This window comes from Sarcophilus harrisii, chromosome 4, assembly GCF_902635505.1.
Source record: "Sarcophilus harrisii chromosome 4, mSarHar1.11, whole genome shotgun sequence".
Taxonomy (NCBI): domain Eukaryota; kingdom Metazoa; phylum Chordata; class Mammalia; order Dasyuromorphia; family Dasyuridae; genus Sarcophilus; species Sarcophilus harrisii.
The window spans coordinates 34,437,189-34,459,116 of record NC_045429.1 but is presented as its reverse complement, the minus strand read 5'-3'; the positions used below and the strand labels follow the sequence as shown (position 1 = coordinate 34,459,116).

At 32.8% G+C, this 21,928-nt stretch overlaps 1 protein-coding gene across 1 annotated transcript in view; it reads left to right on the top strand.

The window, feature by feature from the left end:
* The window catches only part of LOC116423781 (DBIRD complex subunit ZNF326-like), a 30,984-nt gene extending 24,529 nt beyond the window's left edge, over positions 1-6,455 (top strand). Inside the window, exons 9-11 of the mRNA XM_031969344.1 lie at positions 1,581-1,711; positions 3,184-3,279; positions 5,335-6,455. Of these exons, the coding sequence (XP_031825204.1) occupies positions 1,581-1,711; positions 3,184-3,279; positions 5,335-5,526 (419 nt within the window). The 3' untranslated portion in view covers positions 5,527-6,455. The remainder of the gene's footprint in view (positions 1-1,580; positions 1,712-3,183; positions 3,280-5,334) is intronic.
* The last annotated feature ends 15,473 nt before the right edge of the window (positions 6,456-21,928 follow it).

Sequence of the window (21,928 nt, the reverse complement as noted above, 5' to 3'; positions counted from 1 at the left end):
TTTAACATGAGCTGTGATTAAAAATTAATATACCAGAATATGAATCTTTTCAAATGAAAGAAATGACCTATTTTTCCAGTTCTATTGCTGTAAATAAGATAGGTTCTTAATCTTTTTGTGTGTCATGAACCTCTATCTCAGTCTAGTGAAGCCCCATGAGCCTCTTTTTCAGAATAGTGTTTTTAAATGTATAAAATAAAATGTATAGGATTATAAAGGGAAAAATTATATTGAAATACACATTGGAAAACATTTAAAAAGAGAAGAAGAAATTAATATACCTCAGATAAAGGACTTGGAATTAGATTATTATCATTCTTTGCACTTAGCATTTAGGCATAAGGAGAGGATTTTAACAAATGCCAATTTGGATTCCTTAAGGGTCAATATTACTCATGTCAAGAGTAAGAGGTTTTTTTTTTTTTTTTTTTTTTTTTTTTTTTTTTTTTTTTTTTTTTTTGAGGACTGCTTAAGACCAAATAGCCAAAAATGAGATGGTTTATTCTGGAAGGAAGTTATGTCCTCATGTTTTGTCTTTTCTGGAATGAGAGAGATGATACATGAGGAATTGGGAGGGTGTTCAAGGTGAGACATTGGAGCCCTAATAGAATTCTCTTTTGCATTTTCCTTCAACTTGTCCTTTCTTCTCTTTCCTGAATCCTGCTGCAGAGAAGCGCCTCATCTCCTCTCACTTCAGTACTTGGCCTTTCTCTGTATCCCTGTTTCTTTCTCATTCTTTGAAATTATTGAGTCACTGAAGATCTCATCATATTCCTTTTTTTTTTTTTAATACAGAAATTAGATTGTAGGAATATCAATAATCCTATGATCCATGATACTATGTCAGATCCCTTTGGTCTCTCCACATTGTCTCAAGTTGTTTCATGATACCATAGAGAATTTTGTAATAAGGCAGGGTTGTCCAATGTTACCATCATTTTTAAATTCCTTATGTAACCCCAAACATGCGTAATTCCTTTTTCTAGCTCATTGTTGTTCTGTTGTCTGTGGATTTATGTCTTATCATTATTGATCCTATTTTGGTTTGTTTTGGGCCTCTACTACCTTTTAGGATAACACTATCCTTGTCCTACTATGTATATCGGTAGTTGACATAATATGAAAATTTGCATATTTATGCAAGTATTCAGGTATCCTAGATATGCTGGGATTTGGTGAATTTATGTTCACCATATTCATGCCCTTCATGATTGTATGCAATTTGTTAGATTTTCTTCTTGGCCTCTAGCTTTTCAAATTTAAGCACTGTAGGATTTTGTTTTGTTTTGTTTTTTCCAATTTATCCTCCTATTTTTTAGATAACTTTTTTTTGCCCTTCAGTGTAACATGGGAATGAAATGACAAAAGTTGATTTGTGTGAGGGTTCTAGTATAGAGAAAATGTTTATATAAGTCCTGATCTTTTCTGATATGTATATTCATTAATCAATATAATTGATTTCTCATATTTATTGGAATAACAGTCTTTTACACGTGATTTTGTCTCCTATTCTCAAGGCAGCATTTTAATGTTGCACTGTGAGTTATTAATTCTCTTTAATAGTTGAATGTATTTTTTAGGGGTTACTGCAGATGACCACATGATGAAAGTAGAGACTGTGCACTGCAGTGCTTGCAGTGTGTATGTACCTGCCTTACACAGTTCGGTTCAACAGCACTTAAAATCTCCTGACCATGCCAAGGGGAAACAAGTATGTTTGAATCTAGTCTAGTAAGCCATTGACTTCTCTTGCATTTGTGCTGCTAAGGGCTGGTGGTATTTCCTGGGTCACTCTGAACTGCTTTCACTTTGATTCCTATAAATATTTTCATGTATTTGTGTCTGAAAGGATACTTAGATTTGTAATTTTTTAAATCATGCTGAATGGTTTGAGATCTTAATTTTTGAAGAAAGGAAAAATAAGTATACAAGTAATGCTGTTAAAAATAGTTAGATTTGGGGTGATTAAATGGCAGAGAGGGCAGAGCACTGGCCCTGAAGATAAGAGAATCTGAGTTCAAATGCAGCCTCAGTTAACACTTCCTAGTTATGTGACCTTGGGCAAGTCATTTAACACCACTTGCTTTGCCAGAAAAAAAAAATTATTTTTTTTTCTTTGTAATTAAAAGGCCATGTAGCTCCCAATTCCTAAAACTATTTCTTTACTGAGAGAGTGAAAACTTGCCAATATTTAAAGTTGATTCTGGTGAATTGTAGGTAAGGTAAACTTATTAAAAAGAGAAAAAGCATTACGATTATTAAATACTGGATCATTATATCATCTTTGAAATTTTGAGTTATATTCTAGTTTTAAATAGTTTTGCTTCTCTGCTGATCTAGCTTTCAGGTCATGTTGTAGTTCATACAGGGTCATTATTAAGGTCAATAAAAGTCAAAAGATTTTATGGTTTGGGGAAGAAATTAGAAAACTCTGTCCCAAGCATAAAGAAATTTATAACATCTTTTACTTTGAAGTGGAATACACTTTAAGAATATATATAAACATTTTCACACTGATTCCCAGAATAAGACCTAAAACATCTTTAAACCCACTTTTTATTTTGTGAATTTCATTTTTACCATTCCTGTTCTAACCATCCCTTCTGCTTCCACCCATCTTCCCTGTTCTACCTTTTTTTCCCCCCACTAGAATTTAAATACCTTAATTATTATAACAAAACCTCATTTTAGAATGCCTATATTTTTGGTGAAAATTGTTGCTCACTTTTAGTAATAGGAAGTAAGCATAGAAAAAGAAAGAGACAGGGAAAAGAAGAATAAAACGGGGAAAAGTAAAGATGGAAGAAATTGGATTGAGGGCAGAAAAACTGCATTACAAATGCAATCTTAAAACAAGTCTCCCTCAGCTTTTTTGTTATTAGAATAGCATTAGGAGTAAGAGGAAAAATTTATTTCTTGATAATTAGCACAAATAGGTTCTTAGTCATAATATTTATACAAGATAATAAGTGATTAGTAATATTTATAGTATATTAAGGTATAGCACTTTTTTAAAGTCTTGAAATCCTATGAATGAACAATTAGTTATTTTAGCTATTAGACTTTGTCAGCAATTTTCTGATGTTATAGAAAATGAATGATTTGAATGAAAATATGGAATTTTGAATACTTTCATATGGGTTAACTCTTTAAGTATTTATGGCTTTTTTCTTCTTCTTGTAGGCATATAGGGAACAAATAAAAAGAGAGAGTGTCTTAACTGCAACCAGCATCTTGAATAATCCAATTGTAAAAGCACGGTATGAACTTTTTGTTAAGGTAAGATTTTGAGCAGATTTTCCAAGTGTTAATATAATACTGTGATGGTTAAGTTGCTACAGTTTTACATATTCCCATCTTTAGATTTAGTAAATAATGTTAGGGAGTTATGTACTGAATGTTTTGAATACAGACCTATATATATATATATATATATAGTTTTTGAACAGTTTTTTTGCTACTTGGATATTTTTTTAGGTGTAGTATTATCAAGATATCTTTCTGAGAGCTATGATTCTAGCAATCCATATTTACATGTAATTAACTTTAACCTGCCACATGATAGTACTGACTCCTACTGAACTTGGAGTCTCGTAAAATTGAAGCCTTTAGAAATAACTTGCCCATCTTGACCTCAATTTTCATATATGTCCTGTGTTAAAGTTTTTTAGATAGATATCAAAGAGTAAATTGTTAGCTATACTTATGTAAATTATTTAGCTATAACTATGATATAGTTGATATTTTATTTTTTTATTTTTAATAGCTTTTTATTTACAAGTTATATGCATGGGTAATTTTACAGCATTGACAATTGCCAAATCTTTTGTTCCAATTTTTCCCCTCCTTCCCTCTACCCTGTCCCCCAGATGGCAGGTAGACCAATGCATGTTAAATATGTTAAAGTATAAATTAAATACAATATTAGTATACATATCAAACAGTTATTTTGCTGTATAAAAAGAGTCGGACTTTGAAATAGTGTATCATTAGTCTGTGAAGGAAATCAAAAATGCAGGCAGACAAAAATAGAGGGATTGGGAATTCTATGTAGTGTTTCATACTCAGCTGGGTGTAGCTGGTTCAATTCATTACTGCTCTATTGGAACTGATTTGGTTCATCTTATTGCTGAAGAAAGCCATGTCCATCAGAATTGATCATCATATAGTATTGTTGTTGAAGTATATAATGATCTCCTGACCCTGCTCATTTCACTCAGCATCTGTTTGTATAAGTATCTCCAGGCCTTTCTGAAATCATCCCGTTGGTCATTTCTTATATGGTTGATATTTTAAACAAAATTATGTAAAGGCACAAATTGCAGGTATTTTCAGTTAATACTCTTAGTTCTTATATCAAAAAGTAATCAGTAGAAAAAGAACTTGCAAATTATTTTGAAAAATATTGACAGGTTATTTGGTGGAATGTGTTTCTGTCTACATTTTTTTTCATTCATTAGAGAGACATCAGAACAGAGTAGTAGTACTTAATTGTGAAGTGGCTGGGTTTTGTAAGTCTTTTCTAAGGCTCCCAATAGAAATCTCTTGGGCTTGGTGTCTTTAAAGACTTAAATGTTCTTACAGTGGAACTGTAGACTGGGAAGGTAGAACTGAAATCTTGCTGAAGTAAAACTTACCCCCTTTTAATATAAGCAATTTTGTGATTTGTAATTTAGATTCCTTTCAAACTCCTAGGAGATGATAATGATTTTTGCAGAGTAGGATAGTACTGAATTGGTACTGTAGAATGGAAAGTCATCTCCTTAGACTGCTAAATTAAGTGAAATAGGCTTAGGCTACTAAGTATTAAGGTCAGGCCATTTTTGAGATTAAAATGGCATGTTCAGTTTTGTAAATATTCTTTTGGCTTTTTCAATTCCACTATCACCAATAATTGAGACATTCAGATTTTATGTCTGTCATAAATTTTTAGTACGGTTGCAAATATGAAACTTGAAACATTCAATTGAAGCTTAAGAAGACTCATAAAAATACAGTGACTAATGAGGAGTTTGTGTTCAATTAGTCTTTATAAGATTTGCTTTGTTTTAAAAATAATTAAAAAGTTATTTCATATGAATGTCTCTAGAATTTTATTAGGCTGAAAACATAGGCTGTAGGAAAATGGGAAATAAGGTAGTAGTTTCAGTAGGTTGGCAAATCTCTTTGGTTGCTCTCTATTGGTAAAAGGTAGGATAAATGCTACAAACATGCCTTCTTAAGGCTATATTCATCACAACAGATCACATGTATCTATCATTTTAAAGAGTTCAGAGTATTAGAATTTCATTCACATAAAATTAATATGTCACTTCTATAAACAAATTGTTACAGGGTAAGAATCCTTTTGAAGCTGCAGATCCAAGTCAAGAACAACAAGGAGAAGAATCTGATGAGGAGGAAGAAAAGATTGATGAGCCTGTGGAAGAAGAAGAAGAAGTAGTAGAAGAGGAAGAAGTGGAAGAAGAAGAGGAAGGAACAGAAGAACAAGTTGACTTCAATAGTGAACAGCCTGAAGAAAATTAACTACATGAGGAATTAGATGTACTATTTCTCCCCCTAAATTGACTAAGATTTTAAAAATAGTATAAAATTAGTTGTTTAATACTCTGTGCATGCATTCCATGATCTTTCAATTTAAAATGTTTTGAATTTGTTTTACAAAAATGAAGGGTAAGACTATTTTAGTAAAGTTTTTATAGTAACCAAACTTAGATCTGGTAAGTTGTTTGTATAATTTTGTTTTGCCTTTTTTTTTTTTTTTTTCCACTTTATGGTTGTTGACACTAAGATGTGTAGTATTACTATGTCTACTGTAATCATTTTATTAGAAATGCTGCTCATGGGAGTAAATATTCATAATGTATAAAAAAACTTTTGAATTATTACCCCTTTGAGAGATGATTGGGCCAGAACTTTTTTTCCTTTAAGTATGGCTATTTTTAGACTGTATTACTCAGTGTATGCTTATTTGTGTTAGAGTATACACTTAAAACTTTTTTGGACTATGTGTCAATTTATAGTAGTAAATGTTTTTTAGAAACATTTTTTCCTGAAGTAATAATTTTGATCAACTGGAATTTATCAATGGGGTATTTTCAAAATCAAGATTGTGTAGCTTCAGTATTCAGATATTGAAAATTTGTTGGATAGAACTTCATTTGTATCAGTAATCAAATTTTTGACAAATATAGAGCTTTCCAAATTTCATTTTTTCCAGCATATAAAATTGATTTTGAATATCTTGGTGATCTGTTTAGAGATTTTTAGTTTAGTTTTTTTTGTGTGTGCCAAACCTTGATTTCCTTTTGATTGTATGTTTAAATACAGAATTGTATCATAGCTATTATGAGTTCCTTTGTCATGCCACTTAACTGACTGATACATTAAGAATCAAACTGTCATATTTTTGTGAATATTGTCTCTTTGGAATAAATAATCACTGAATTTTAAAAGGCTGTGTTCTTGTGACACTTTCTTTAAAACAGTATGGTTGAGGGTTGGTGGAACTTCTTAATTTTTTTCTTTTAAGCATTTTTTCCTTCCCTTTGGTGAGAGTTAAGTAAATCAGAATATAACTAGCCATAACTGTTCATCGTCATTTATATTGAAAATTATCATTGGTTTGTCTCTAAATGTATGTTTTCTCCCCTAAAATTAAGGTAGTTTTTAATTTGGGGCTAAGACCTCTCATTTTTTTCTCCACAGATATGAAATAATTTGGATTTGGGGCCATAGAGGAGACAGTAATGAAAAGATATGTCAAGAGGGATTGTATTAAGAATCTGTAGTCTGGAAGCTCTGAATTAAAATTCTAGTTGTGACCCTTGACCCATCTCTAACCAGGCACAAATTATTTAGTTTCTGTAACTTTTAGGCATCTCTTGAGATTCTCATGGAGATGGCTTTGTGTGCTACATGGATGGAAGAATTTCCCACATGAAAGAAATAACAGATCTTTGAAGAATTGCCGTAATGAGATTTGTAGAATTTGACAGGCCATTAACTTTAGCAGCTTCAGTTCCATCGATTGCAACTGGGAGGTGAAAGTTTCTTCAGTTTCGAAGGACCATGCACTACCCTTGCTGTGTGTATGTTAGATGCATCACCATGAGGCTTTGTTATCCTTCCAGAATTGATTGAGCCCTGTTAGACAGCTGCAGTATGGGTTCTCATGAGAAATTAGTTTAGTCTTTTTATTAGAATTTATCTTAGTTTAATCTTGTTTGTGTTAGCAGCCTATCAAAGCTTTTTGCAGCCTTTTCAGAATTAATGAAATGGAATTAAAATTCTTTATGGGACAGTAGTTAAGAGCATGTTGGCTGTCTGGTAGTAAACCACGAATTCTGATTGGTTTCCCCGGTATTAATTAAACAAGTGTCCATATGCAGATGATTTTTAGGAGGCAGAAGCTACCTAGAATTATGAAAAGTTGTGGGCCACTTAGTAAATACTTAATGATAAATGTTTAAAATGAAGAGTCCTTGAAGTGTTATATTTAGCAAGCTATTTCTGGAAAAATAGAAAATGTTAGCATTCTTATAAAGAAAATGGATGATCATTTGCAAATATCAAATGTGTTTGTTTTCCAAGACTTTTCAGTTTTTCTCTTCATTCAGCTAGACTTTATTTGATAGATTGTAGATGGACAGTCCATTTATTTTTAGGTCTGTATTAGTACTATTTGTGTGTAAAAGATTTTTCTGACACTTTTGGCCTTTTTGGCTTCAGGTTATCAAAAAATATGCATAACTGGCTCTATAATCTCAATAATGGAAAGAGTCCTTGTTCTCAGGCAGACATAGCCTATCCACATTTTCTCATCCTGGGTAGTTCTTGACCCCAATTTCTTTCCATAGATTAATCCAATACCTTCCTCCTTTTCTTTCAGCATGTCACACCCCTCAGTTTGATATCCTTTTCCACATCATTTTCAGCCGTGTGTCCTTGATGATGAGATATTTTGTATAATTTTTGGTGCACAAGTCTGTCACTAATATGCTGTCGTTTCCTATAACCTGCCCTACATCTTTCTGTTCCTTGTTGGTCCACTTGCAATTTTTTTGTTGTTGTTGTTCTGAGATGGTGCTGTTTTTAGTTTTGCTGTCATATAGGATCAACAGGAGGATACTCATTTGAATGTATCTGGGACCTATAGTGTAATTGTTCTCCCTGCTTCCTTTATTCATACAAATACCTTCTCTATGACCTAATAAATTGTCTTTAGAGAATTGATGTAGTTGAAGAGTTCCTAAGCCAGGACTGTGTAGGTGATGAGCCTAATTAAGTTAATGACCTAATAAATTGTCTTTAGAGAATTGATGTAGTTGAAGAGTTCCTAAGCCAGGACAGTGTAAGTGATGAGCCTAATTAAGAAACATTTTTTTAAGTTTGTTTCTAGACACACATATCTATATCTGTTTATATACAGATAAATGGGTATCTCTTCAAAGCAAGAAAACCATCTTTTGAGTGTCACCAATATACACTGCGATCATAGATTGTTTCTGCTAGCTTTAATGGGACAGAAACCATTCTCTTTAATATATTTTAGGGACACATTATATGTATACTATTAAGTTATTTTTTACTGTATTGATTTGTAAAAGTAGCATTGTATGTGTGTTATTATGTCATTACCGGACATTATTATGTCAGCTACCGGATTGATCTACCTACAATGCATGTCTGATCATGTCCTACCCACCCCACCTCCTTTCAAAATTCAGTGAACTTCAGTAAGTTCCCTGTCACTTCTAGTTTCAAATATAAATCCATTGTTTGTTCACAGTCCTTCACAATATGGTCACCTAACTTTTTACATCCTTTCCAGTCCAGTGACACAGACTTTCTTGCTCTTCTTGAACAAGATGATCCATTGGTTGTTTTCCATTCCTATAATACTCTCCCTTTTCATTCTTTACCTTTTGGCTTCTCTGGTATCTATGCTAAAAGTCTCATCTTCTGTCAGAAGACTTTGCTGAATCACCTTGCTAATCTACCCTTCTTTCTATCAATCTCCAATTAACTTGTTGATAACAGGGCTGTTTCCAGGTTATTTTCCCTGTTAGCTTTGAGCTCCTTAAAAACAATGACTCTTGTGTCTTTTTCTATCTCCAATGCTCAGCATGGTGCCTGGTCCCCAAAAGGTGCTTAAGAAATGCTTATTGACTGGTTGAATTTTAAGAAAGAGGTTCTGATGCATTTCTTTCTTCTGACTGTGAGATTGGCCATAGTGCTTAAGAGCGGTGCCTCCATTTTTTGGAAGATAGTCAAGTATTCCTTGTTTTCTATTAAGAAGATTTTTAAGAAGTGAGATTTTATCTGAAAATAGAATGATTTTCAGGGAAACGTGTCATCTGCACAATGTGATTTAGAGGTTTGTTAGTTTTCTAGTTAATTGGTAGAGGTTAGTAGTGAGCTGGTGAAAATGGTCATGATTGAGAAATTCCTGGAAATTTGGTGCTACAAATAGCTGGTTTGACTATTTGAATATTGACTAAAGTTTATTATTAGATTGTTTGTCAGATGCTGTCTGAAAGATCATCTGAAAAATTGATCAAATAGAATCTTTAAATACTGGTACTTTTTATAGGTTTGCTTTATTTAATGACATCATGCTTATATTTAATTTCTTTTATGAAATGTTGGCTAGTGTAATTGAATTGAAAAAACCAAAACATAGTGTTTGATAAACCTTGTGGGTTAATGGGAAAAATTGGGGTTCAAATCCTGACTGTTTCTGTATGACTTCATCTTTCTGCGACTGTTCTTTATAATGAGTTGGACTAAATCTCTCAAGTTTCTTCCAGCTCTAAATCTAATATTATGGTTCCTTAATTCCATAGGTCTTCCTGGAATAAAAGTCAGATACTTAACAACAACATAGTTCTCATCTCTCTTAAGTGTTCCTTCTGTTCTTTTCTTTCTGCTTGTCCCTTACGTCAGTATTCCTCAGTTTAGTCTAAGGTCCTGCGTACTTCTCTCTTTCAATATCCTTTCTTGGGGATCTCATCTACTTTGATGACTTCAGCTATCCTTTCTTGGTGGTGATTCTTAGATTTATCCCCAGTCTTAATCTTTTCTCCTGAAAATTTGTCCTTTATTGTCAACTAGAAGTTGACATTTACTTTTGGTTGTCCTATTATCTCAAACTTAGAACATTTGAAATGAAAATCTTGGAAACTATTTCCTCTCTCCCTGGTAGTCTTCTAGCAAAGGCAGGATGATTCTTTGTCAGGTGCATTGTGCATTTGTGTTGAAATAAATCAAGATTTCTCAAGGCAAAAAAAGAAAGGGATTTTTATTACAATCTTGCAAGAAAGGGCGTCTCCTTCCCTACAAGCAGTTGGACAAGGAGAGGCAAGGACCAGTGACCAGACAAAAATTAAATGTCCAGGTGCATCAAGCCTCAGGGTTAGCATGAATAATCTGTGCACAGAGTTATTGAGATGACCGTAAGGTTTATCTTAACAGAAGTACTTAATGAGTACATTAAACTTAAATTTAGACAAGATTTATATTCTAAAACCAGATTTGGGGAAATTTAGAAATTGGTTAACTGAAGCCAAAAATCAAATGTAAATGATACGTTTCCCAGAAACCTTTTCTGAGATGATGTAAAAGTATCCTAATGTGGACAAAACTATAGAGATTTGAAATGAAACAAGAAATTCAGAAACTTGACTCTCTGTTGTAAGTTCTCAAAGAGATTTGTGGAAAAAATGAAGAAATTTTTTATGAGGTAGTATGATGAGTATTAGCCAGAAAAAAAATGTTCATTTTCTTGCTGGACACTATAGATTGGCGAAATTGGGTAAGTCACTTAATTTTTCAGAGGTCATCTCAAAAGGGCAATTACCCACTCTTTTATCTGTAAAGTGGTTATAGGAAATGCTTTGAAAATCTTAATGCACAGTATAAATGAGTTATTTGATATGCCGTTAGAGCCTCTTTTTGTAAGACTAGCATAATTAGGTACCTTAAAGAAAGTCATTTTGCCCTTTGGAGCAGCTTTTTGAACTTGTTTTATGTCCAAGCTTATAATTTTTAGAATTGATTGGTTTTATAAATTTTATTGATGTTTTTTGTGTTTTTTTCATTCTCTTGGACTTTTAAAAGAAAGTACTAATTTAACGTGACTGTTTCTAGATGCAAATTCTTTTAGGTAGTAAGAAATCATTAGCATCACATGCTCTGGCTTAACTTTCTCAGATTGACAAAAAAAAATTTTCAGGAGATTGTTTTCAAATCATGCTCATTATTCTTATGGAAATTAAATAAAACCAGTGTTAATTTTCCTGGTTTATCTCAGCTGCTTTTGTGATGTCCTTGGATAAGTGTGTTCTTCATTGACAGACACATAAATTTGTTTTTAAGCTTTTTTCTCTAATGTCTTAAAATCAAATTTAAATTCATTTTCAACTCTATAGGTAAAATGATCTGAAATACTAGTTTGGCTCCTTATGAAATTAAATGTTAGCTCTTTTTATATTTCAACCTGAGATCTGACCTTAATGTTTGATTATACTTAATTATCTTTGAAAAAATGCATTTTGGACACACTTTCCAACAAGCATATCACTGCCAGAGCAGCTAAGTGGCGCAGTGGATAGAGCACCAGCTCTGAATTCAGAAGGACCTGAGTTCAAATTTAGCCTCAGACACTTAACACTTCCTAGCTGTGTGACCCTGGGCAACTCACTTAACCCCAATTGCTTCAGCCAAAAAAAAAAAAAAAGGCAGAATGTCACTGCCAACTATAAACTCAAACTCTTAAGCAAAGCTACCTAATAGAATGTCCCTTTTTCCTTTTGTTGTTTTCATATTGTTAAGAGTTGTGTTGCTTTGTCTTTTTGTGTGTGTGACCTCATTTTAATTACTCTTTACTCTGTAAGGTTTTGCAGTGGTCTTTGATCAAAAATCAGATAGTGATTGGTATCACCACTTGATATGTGAGTGTCTTGAGTGCATCTGAATCAGAAGCGGGGTTTGAGATTTTTCTCCTTTGCATCAAAATTTCCCAAATAGCATTGATAATTAACAATCAGGAGATTCAAGTTCTCCAAGTTCATCAAGCCTCAAAGGGTTGACTCACTTTTGACAGTTGGGATTTGAATTGCTTGAGTCACTATCATTGTTAAGTGGCAGATGTCTTCTTAAAAATCCCTTGCCTCTTTCCTTGTAATATAAAGTTCAGGGTCTGCAAAAATAGAGTGTTGTTCTTTAATAAGTATTAAATTTATTCTTCAGAGAATTTGCCAAGATGTCCTGTTGCTCCTGGAGGACTCCCTTGACAGCACACTTTGCTTTTTCTTTTGCATAATGCCTCCAAATTTAGAATCACTGCATTCCCGGTTGTCTAGCTTCTGTATCCTTGGTTTAGTACTGATAAAATACTCTTAAATCTCCTTTTTTTCTAGTAGGTTTGGGGTACAGTTGGGGCATGGCAGTGAGATCCCTGATCCATAATTCCAGAGAGCCCCCAAGAATGAACAGATAGACCACTCCAGAGTGGCAACTGCAGGTAAAGGGATGAAACTGGCACAGTGTGGTGTCATCAGAGGTAGTCATTTAATGTTTTCTATTTATATTCTTTGTGAAGCTCTTTTTGCAAGTTAGAAATTTCTTATAGAGAATAGACATCCCTTACTCTATGATGCTGAACATTAGACATTAAGCAGGGGGTGGGCCATGTCTGGGGTAGAATATTGTTTGAGAACTTTATTTTATTATTATTTAATAATTATAACTTTTTATTGACAGAACCCATGCCTGGGTAATTTTTTACAACATTATCCCTTGCACTCACTTCTGTTCCGACTTTTCCCCTCCCTCCACCCCTTCCCCAGATAGCAAGCAGTTCTATACATGTTAAATACGTCACAGTGTATCCTAGATACAATATATGTGTGCAGAACTGAACAGTTCTCTTGTTGCACAGGAAGAATTGGATTCAGAAGGTAAAAATAACCCGGAAGAAAAACAAAAGTGTAAACAGTTTACATTCATTTCCCAGTGTTCTTTCTTTGGGTGTGGCTGCTTCTGTCCATCATTGATCAATTGAAACAGAGTTAGATCTTCTCTTTGTCAAAGAAATCCACTTCTATCAGAATACATCTTCATACAGATCAAATTTTTTGATCAAATTTTTTATTATAATAACTTTTTATTGACAGAACCCATGCCAGGGTAATTTTTTTTAAACAACTTTATCCCTTGTACTCACTTCTGTTCCGATTTTTCCCCTCTCCCTCCACTCCCTTCCCTAGATGGCAAGCAGTCCTATATATGTTAAATATGTCACAGTATACATCCTCATACAGTATCGTTGTTGAACTATATAATGATCTCCTGGTTCTGCTCATTTCACTCAGCATCAGTTCATGTAAGTCTCTCCAAGCCTCTCTGTATTCATCCCGCTGGTCATTTCTTACAGAACAATAATATTCCATTATATTCATATACCACAATTTACCCAACCATTCTCCAATTGATTGGCATCCATTCATTTTCCAGTTTCTAGCCACTACAAACAGGGCTGCCACAAACATTTTGGCACATACTCTTTTCCCTTATTTAATATCTTTTTGGGATATAAACCCAGTAGTAGCACTGTTGGATCAAAGGGTATGCACAGTTGGATAACTTTTGGGACGTAATTCCAGATTTCTCTCCAGAATGGTTGGATTCGTTCACAATTCCACCTACAATGCATCAGTGTCCCAGTTTTCCTGCATCCCTTCCAACATTCGTCATTATCTTTTCTTATCGTCTTAGCCAATCTGACAGGTGTGTAGTGGTATCTCAGAGTTGTCTTAATTTGTATTTCTCTCATCAATAATGATTTGGAACACTTTCATATGAGTGGAAATGCTTTCAATTTCATCATCTGAAAATTGTCTGTTAATATCTTTTGACCATTTATCAATTGGAGAATGGCTTGATTTCTTATAGAGTCAATTCTCTATATATTTTGGAAATGAGGCCTTTATCAGAACCTTTACCTGTGAAAATGTTTTTCCAGTTTGTTGCTTCCCTTCTAATCTTGTTAGCCTTAGTTTTGTTTGTACAAAGGCTTTTTAATTTGATATAATCAAAATTTTCTATTTTGTGATCAGTAATGATCTCTAGTTCATCCTTGGTCACAAATTCCTTCCTCTTTCACAAATCTGAGAGGTAAACTATCCTATGTTCCTCTAATTTATTTATAATCTCGTTCTTTATGCCTAAATCATGGACCCATTTTGATCTTATCTTGGTGTATGGTGTTAAGTGTGGGTCCATGCCAAATTTCTGCCATTACTAATTTCCAGTTTTCCCAGCAGTTTTTGTCAAGTAATGAATTCTTATCCCCAAAGTTGGGATCTTTGGGTTTATTGTTTGAGAATTTTAAACCCACAACTACTATTAAAGCATGAATCTGAGAGGGCTACTATCTTCATGTTATTTTTAATTAAATGATGTTTTTTTAAGATGAAATTTGAAGGCAAATATTTGTAACATAAAGCATGTAATGATTTAAGCTATGAATTATATGTAACAAAATAGTTATCCTTTCCACATTGCAGTGGTTAGACATACACTGCCTCCATGATCTGGAAAATCTGTTTAAAATTTTTTGGCTTTCTTTGTTCCAGAGAAATCTAAATATTTTCTTTTTTTTTTTTTTTTTTTTTTTATGGGATATGAATAGTATCATGCTGTAAAATTTGGATTAAGGCTATATGTAGGTCAAAGTTAAGTAAATACTATATGAAAAAAGACATCTGCAGACTTTCATGTATTGCCTGTGATTTCTCCAAAACTCTTCCCAAAATTTCCATTTAATTTCTTGTGCCAATCAGTGTTACAGCAAAACTGTGATAGGGAAAGTATGAAAGGGATAACTATATATCTTTTTTTTCTACAGTCAAATCAATGTTAGTAAACTTTAATTGTTATTCATTCAACCAAGTAAAATGAATTAGACTCCTTAACAAGCAATAAATAATATGATAAATAATGTTATTTTTCTCACATGATGTTTAATTTCTTTTCATGTTATAAATACATCTTAAAAATGAATAAGGAATTGGTTTTGATTTAGTGGACTGCTTTTGATTTGAAAAAAAATTTTATATTAAGAGTGCAAAAATGTATTCTTCAAAGTTGGGAATTTTGGAGGGCCACTACAGTACTATATATAGATATGTACATCCAGGTTTGTGTATATATTTAGTTTTGAATTGTTTTGCATGGTTGTATTGTTGTCTCTTTTTTGCTACTTACATTATCTACAGCTTCCTAAACTGGTCAGTTTCCTCTATTATTCAGTATAGTCTTTAAAAAAAAAAATTGACTAGCTGGATCAAAATCAGTCTTGTGACTTTGTGAAAGATTATTTTACTTATTTTAAAGGCTTTCTGCTCATATAACAAATGTAACCAATTCCAATAACCACTCTCAGTTGGTTAGTTAAGAAAGTCTATTTTGAATCACTAACTCAAAAAGACATTTATTTTTATCATTTAGGATGCATGTGTATCAAATGGAAAAATGTTGCGACCAGAATGCATTCTATAACTCATTAAGAAAAAAACCCCAACAGAATGCTCATTTTAAAGTTTGCTTCCAAATTTAATATTAGCAAATATGTACTCTTCAGTAAGTTAAACATATGTTAAAACCAAATGTAAAAACATTGATTTTTAGTAAAGAAAATACACTAAAATAATGGGAGCAAATTATTTTCCATGTCCATTTCCAGTCCCTTTTTTACTTGTATATTTATGTTTTCTTTATTATTTTTAAAATTTATTTACTTTGAATAACATTTTTCCAGTTTTTCATTCTATATTATATTAAGGCTTTGTGTGTTTATATTCATATGTGCTATTTTTATGGTAATCATAATCAATTACAGCTATGTACCATGGCTTTTTCAGTAACTTCTTAGTTGTTGGACACATAATTTCCATTTTTCACTATTACAAAAAGAGTAGCTTTATGTATATTTTCCATAGAATTTTAAAAATCTAAAACATTTAAAACGAAGATGTTTAGCAACTAGTCATTCAGTCCAACTCCTTCAATTTATAGATTTTGTATAGATTTTTTTTCTGTCTTTTAATGGTATCATTGGTATATTAACCTATTCATGAGGCTATTATGTTAAAAATATCGATCAATTTTGTGATTCTTAGACTAAGAGCCAGTTCTACCAATATATGCTTATTTTCTCTAATGCTGCCAAATATTGAATTTTTAAAGTTTTCAAATAATTTGTTAATAATTTGTTTCTGCCTTTTTCCTAAAATGTCTTTTATATCCATTGTGAATTGAATATTACTCTGAAATTTTATCAGTTTACTACAGATTCTGAATGTCGGTTTTTTTTTTCATTTTTAATATTTCATTTTCCATCCCAATTATATGTAAGAACAATTTTTAATTTTTTTTGAAGTTTTATGTTTGCATCAACAAGCTTATGTAGTCATCAACTATGATGGACTTGTCTCTTCAACAATGAGGTGATTCAAAAAATGAGGTGATCCCGATAGATTTGCGATACAAAGAGCCATCCACATCTAGAGAAAGAACTATGGAGACTGAATGTAGATCAAAGCATAGTATTTTCACCTTTTGTTGTTGTTGTTTGTTTGCTTATTGATTTTTTTTCTTTCTCATTTTTTTCCCCTTTTGATCTGATTTTTCTTGCACAGCAGGATGAATATAGAAATGTTTAGAAGAATTGCACATTTTTGATCTATATTGCATTGCTTGCTGTCTGGGGAAAATGGGAGAGGGGAAGGAAGGGTGAAAAACTTGAAACACAAGGTTTTGCAAAATTGAATGTCAAAAACTATCTTTGCATGTATTGGGAAAAAAATTAAAAAGATATTAAAATTTAGGAAAAAAAATAAAAGGTTTTATGTTTCAAATGTTATTCCTCCCTTAACTCCCTTTCCTGCCCTTTGAGATGGTAAGTGATCTGATATAGGTTATACATTTTCTGGAAGAAAACTGGTCTTTAACAAAACAACCAAAAAACCCATGAGAAATAGTATTCTACCACCGGTATTTAGACACCGTCAATTCTTTCTCTGGAAGCAAGTGGCATTTTTTCATTATGAATTCTCTGAGATTATCTTGAATCGTATTTTGTGAATAGATAAGTCATTCACAATTGATCATCAGTATAATATTGCTGTTACTGTCTACAGTGTTCCCTAGTTTTGCTCATTTATTTTGTATCAGTTCATGCAGCGCTCTCAGGATTTTTGTGAAATTATGCTGCTTGTCATTTCTTATAGCACAGTAATATTCCACCACAATTATATAGTGTTGTTTCATAGAATATGCCCAGTTTCATAGCCTTTTGGGTATACTTACAAATTGCTCTGCAGAATAGTTCACATTCATAATTCCACCAACAGTGCATTAGTGTCCCGATTTTCCCACATCCCCATCCAACATTTATCATTTTCCTTTTAGGATTTTTAATTTTTACCAGGTAGATTTTACCATGGATTTTTTTTTAATAACCTGATTGTTTTTTCCCCAATCTAATATTTTTAATGTACTTTTTTTTGTTATTTTATATAGTTAAATATGTTTTGCCTCTAATAATTTTCTGTTTCACAAAGATTTTTTGTCTTCTACAATGAATGTTACATTCACAATATAATTTGTAATGGGCTGAGGCTTGAGTTGATGCACTGAGGTCCCAAGCATGGAGGCTAAATAGTAATTGGACTATACTCTTAATATACATGCTTGGATAAAGAATGGCCCCTGCCCACACTCTGTGCAAGTCCTGATGTGTTGTATAGGAAATGATGATTTTGGTGGGTAGAGGCAGAGAGACAGAAAGAGAAGCTGGGAGAGATTGGGCCTGGGTTCTATGCTGGTAGCTGCTGGTCGTGGGGCTTCTGGTCTAGCTAGCTTCTTGACTCAGCTGCACGCATTGCTATTGCCCATTCTCTTCCATCTCTGATCTTTCTTCACTGAGAATAAAGATTGACGATTTTCCCCTAACCTGAATTCCTGACTCCGGCTGATTTTAAAATACGCGGTCATCACAATAATTTTTTTTAAATTTAAAAATATTAAAAATTAGATCATTGATCCTCTCATAATTCTTTTAGATATATAGTGTGAGAAACAGCTCTATGTTTCATTTCTTGGCTTTACTTGCCTTCCAATTTTCCTGGAATTTTTAAAGAGTAATATTTTCTCCACTATTTTTCAATTTGGGGTTTATGAAGCATGAACCAAACTTTTGTTTGCCTTTATGAATTCTTTATTATGTATCAAGGTTTTCAATTTTTATCCATGCTTTTGACAATTTATTCTTTATAAAAGTGTTATTTTGAAACTGACAAGCTCCCTTCATCATTTTCTTTGTTTTTCTCTCCAGGTTTTCCATATTTTTCATTCCCTTTTTGATTGTCTCCCTAAATAGGATTAATGTAAACTTATTGAAGAGAAGAAATTTTTTTTCCCCTTGTACCCCCAGTGTGTAGCACAGTGCCTGATGCTCTGTGGGTGCATGTGTGTGCGTGTGCATGTGCATGTGCATGTGCGTGTGTGTGTGTTATTCATAAACAGATAAAACTCAAGATGTTGCTATTGAAAAGCATCAATAATTTCATCATATTTATTAAAACTGATCATCCAGGTAGTAACTGTCCCTTAAATTATTCTTTTCTCCCTATGTTTATTGGTTATTTCAAAATTGCTTTTATATTTGTGGGTTGTTGTTGTTTTGGTATGTCATTAGGTTCTACAATGTTTGATATATTTTGCTATTGTAGATGGTATTTTTCCAACAACTTTTTGTTATTTTTTTCCTGGAATTTTAAGCCAATATGGAAAAGAAAAAAAAATACTGACAATTTTTATAGGTTTGTCTTTTATCCTTTTTTGGGGGGTGGGGAGGCCTATTTTTATCTCATTTAAATAAATGAATTCTTAGATTGTATAGAGAATGTTCTTCAGCAAATAAATGTTGTCATGCCAGAGCTTATTGTTCTCTTACTTTCTTTTTCATGTTGTATTGATCTAATTAAAAATTCTAAAACTAGCAAATAAAAATGTTATGTGTAAAAGTATTCTTTAATAGGAAGTCCTGTGCCATTTAATAGGAAGTCCTGAACTATTGCTTAGGATACTGACTTACATTTTTCAAAAACAGACTTTTTTTTTTTTTTTTTTTTACTATTAAGAACTACAACTCCTAAGCTTTTTAGTGTTTTTATGTGATTATTGTTCTTTGACAAAAGGTTTCTATTTTCATTATTTTTAAATCTTTGACTTTTTAAAAAATTGGTTTTTAAATTTTGAATCATCCTTGTATTTTGTAACATTTTTTAATAAAAGAAATTTAGTGTAATAAAATACCAAAAACTTATATGATATTTTGTGGATGTATGAAATTCTTCACAGGTCTTTTGGTAAACCAATATCTTAATGAGAGAAAAGTTTTTGTTTTTGTTTTTCTTTTTAATAAAAGGAATCATTTGTGAAGAAAGTCAAGATGTAGATTTTTGTTAGATTGGTTTATTTAAACTGTGTGTAATTTTTGTGGACATTTAAAGCAATCTGAATTTTTGTAATTGTATTTGCTTCTGATCATTAGTGAGAATTGGCATTGCAGGCTCTGAAAAAGAATTAAGGGAAATTTGGACATGTTTGCTTTTAAATTATCTCATGATAAAGATAACTATTCCAATTTTCATTTTTGTTTGTACTAACAAAGTGATGGAAAGAAAATGAAATCATCCCACTTCAATCTTGGTAGAGAAGTTCAAGACTTAAAGTCCTTTCCCTGTGTGTATAAGGTACTGAACTTAATTGCATAATATACTTTATAGTTTTTAGTCATTGAAACCACTCCCTTGTATTAATTAAATCAAGCATCTCTGAAGAAACTTGATTCTGTTATGTCACTATCTTGCAACAGTGATTAACCTGAATAATCTACAATGTTCCTATATTAAAGAAAATAAACCATGGTAGAGTTTTTTGTGTTGTTGTGAAGGGAATAAAAATTGTTATTTTTATTTCATTTATTTCAGATGTGATTTACCTAAGATAGAAAAAGAGCAGGAATACTAGACAAGGAGTAAGTTACTTAATGGATGATAGGGTGAAATTTTTGGATTTTGTAGCACACTTCCACTTCTGTATAGTGTGGGGTTAGTTTCATATAATTGTAGAAGTGTTTAAAATTTAGCGTATGGTAGCCAGGAATATATTAAATTAGCCCCTCGTGGTTGGAAAGGTTACCAATCACCCATCTCCCTCAGGAATTAATTTTACTTCTTTAAGTATTGGGGAATACAAAAGCACAGTGTAATTGTAGACAAGGCATTTATCCCACCAATAAGGCAGTGTGTGTGAACTGAGTGCTGTAGAAGTTTTCAATGTAGCAGTAGTAATGAAGAAGGGAGCAATGCAGTCAGTGCTTTGGCCTTTTTTCCACCTTGTAAGAAATGGATAATGCAGATTTAAAGGGATGCAGGCAAATGTTGCTAGCAATGGCTTACTTAAGATCATGCAAAGAATAGCAGGTAGGTGGAATTGAGTAGGAAAAAAGAAATGTGAATGATTCGCATTTTGCTACCTCTCTCCAGGCGCCATGTAATCATTGAGCTGAGAAGGAGGGACCTTGTAGTGTGTGACACTTAGTAAGTGCTAAACAAGTTAGCACCTGGTTCCTTTCCCCTCCCTTAATCCTAAATCGTTTCTGAGATATTCATTCTACTCTCATAACAACTGTCCCTATCTCTGCTCACAGGATCACACTCTAGTTCAGGCCCCCTCACCTGGGCTTAAATTTATTGCCTTGTCTTTGTCTTCTCCAGCCTTTCTACCACATAGCCGCTGAGAAGATTCTTACAGAACCTAGATCTGATCATGTGATCATTTCACCAGTGAAATACGTTTCTATTATTCCTTATTACTGCTACAATCTAATATAAACTTACCTTACCCTTGCTTATTCACACTGTGACAATGCCATTAAACCTTCACTCAAACTCACAAGCCCTAGACAGGCCCAACTAAAAAAAGCCCATTTAAAAGTGGCTTTAGTAAAAAGGGTAATTTAGTAGCTTGTTCTGTGGTGTTATAACTACTACATTAGTAAAATTATTTTTATTTTGAATAGCTGTTTGGATTTGGAAGATAATAAAGCATGTCTTTTAGTCTACTGCTCCCAGCCAACAATGAAACGGTTTGCAATGACTTCTTGACTACAAATTTTAATTCACAGAGTCTCGTAGGAGCAAAAAGTGGCTCAAGAGGAATATTTATACTTTGTTTCCCAAAGAAGTTTAAGAAAAGAAGCAGAGGGGGAAAGTATATTAACCCTCCTTGAAATAAAGACACTATCTTTGACCATCCTAGTGGCTCTCCTGCCTCCTTCACTCCTCCACTGAGACCAAGGTTGGTCCCGAGATCCTCCAGAGAGCTAGTCTGGATATTACAGATTACCATTTCTAATATTTCAGACTTTTACAGTGTCTTCAGTAATGTATAGTATAACTAAGATTTTTGAGGAGAAAGGGGGCTTCTTTTGACTCACTAGTCAAGTTTATTAAATGAAAGCAGCATTCTTAAGAGAAAAACAAGTGTATTGTTGATTGCATTCCTGATTATATTCAGGTAACATCTTATTCCTTTGGAGCTATTTCAGCAAACTGCCACATCTGACTATATTTGAGCTGAATCCTGATTGCCAGTAGATGACAAATTGGTTTCCAATTTTTCTGTTGTCTCAAAGCAGTTTTTACAATGGTCGACAGAGGGCAGCAAAGTCATAGCTTTTTAGAGAAAGTGCAAGTTGGAGAAGAAAAGTGATCAGACTCTTGCCTCTTTTTAAGTTACTGAACAAAGGAATTTTTATTAACGTCTCCAGGCACAGTAAGTGAAACTGAAATTG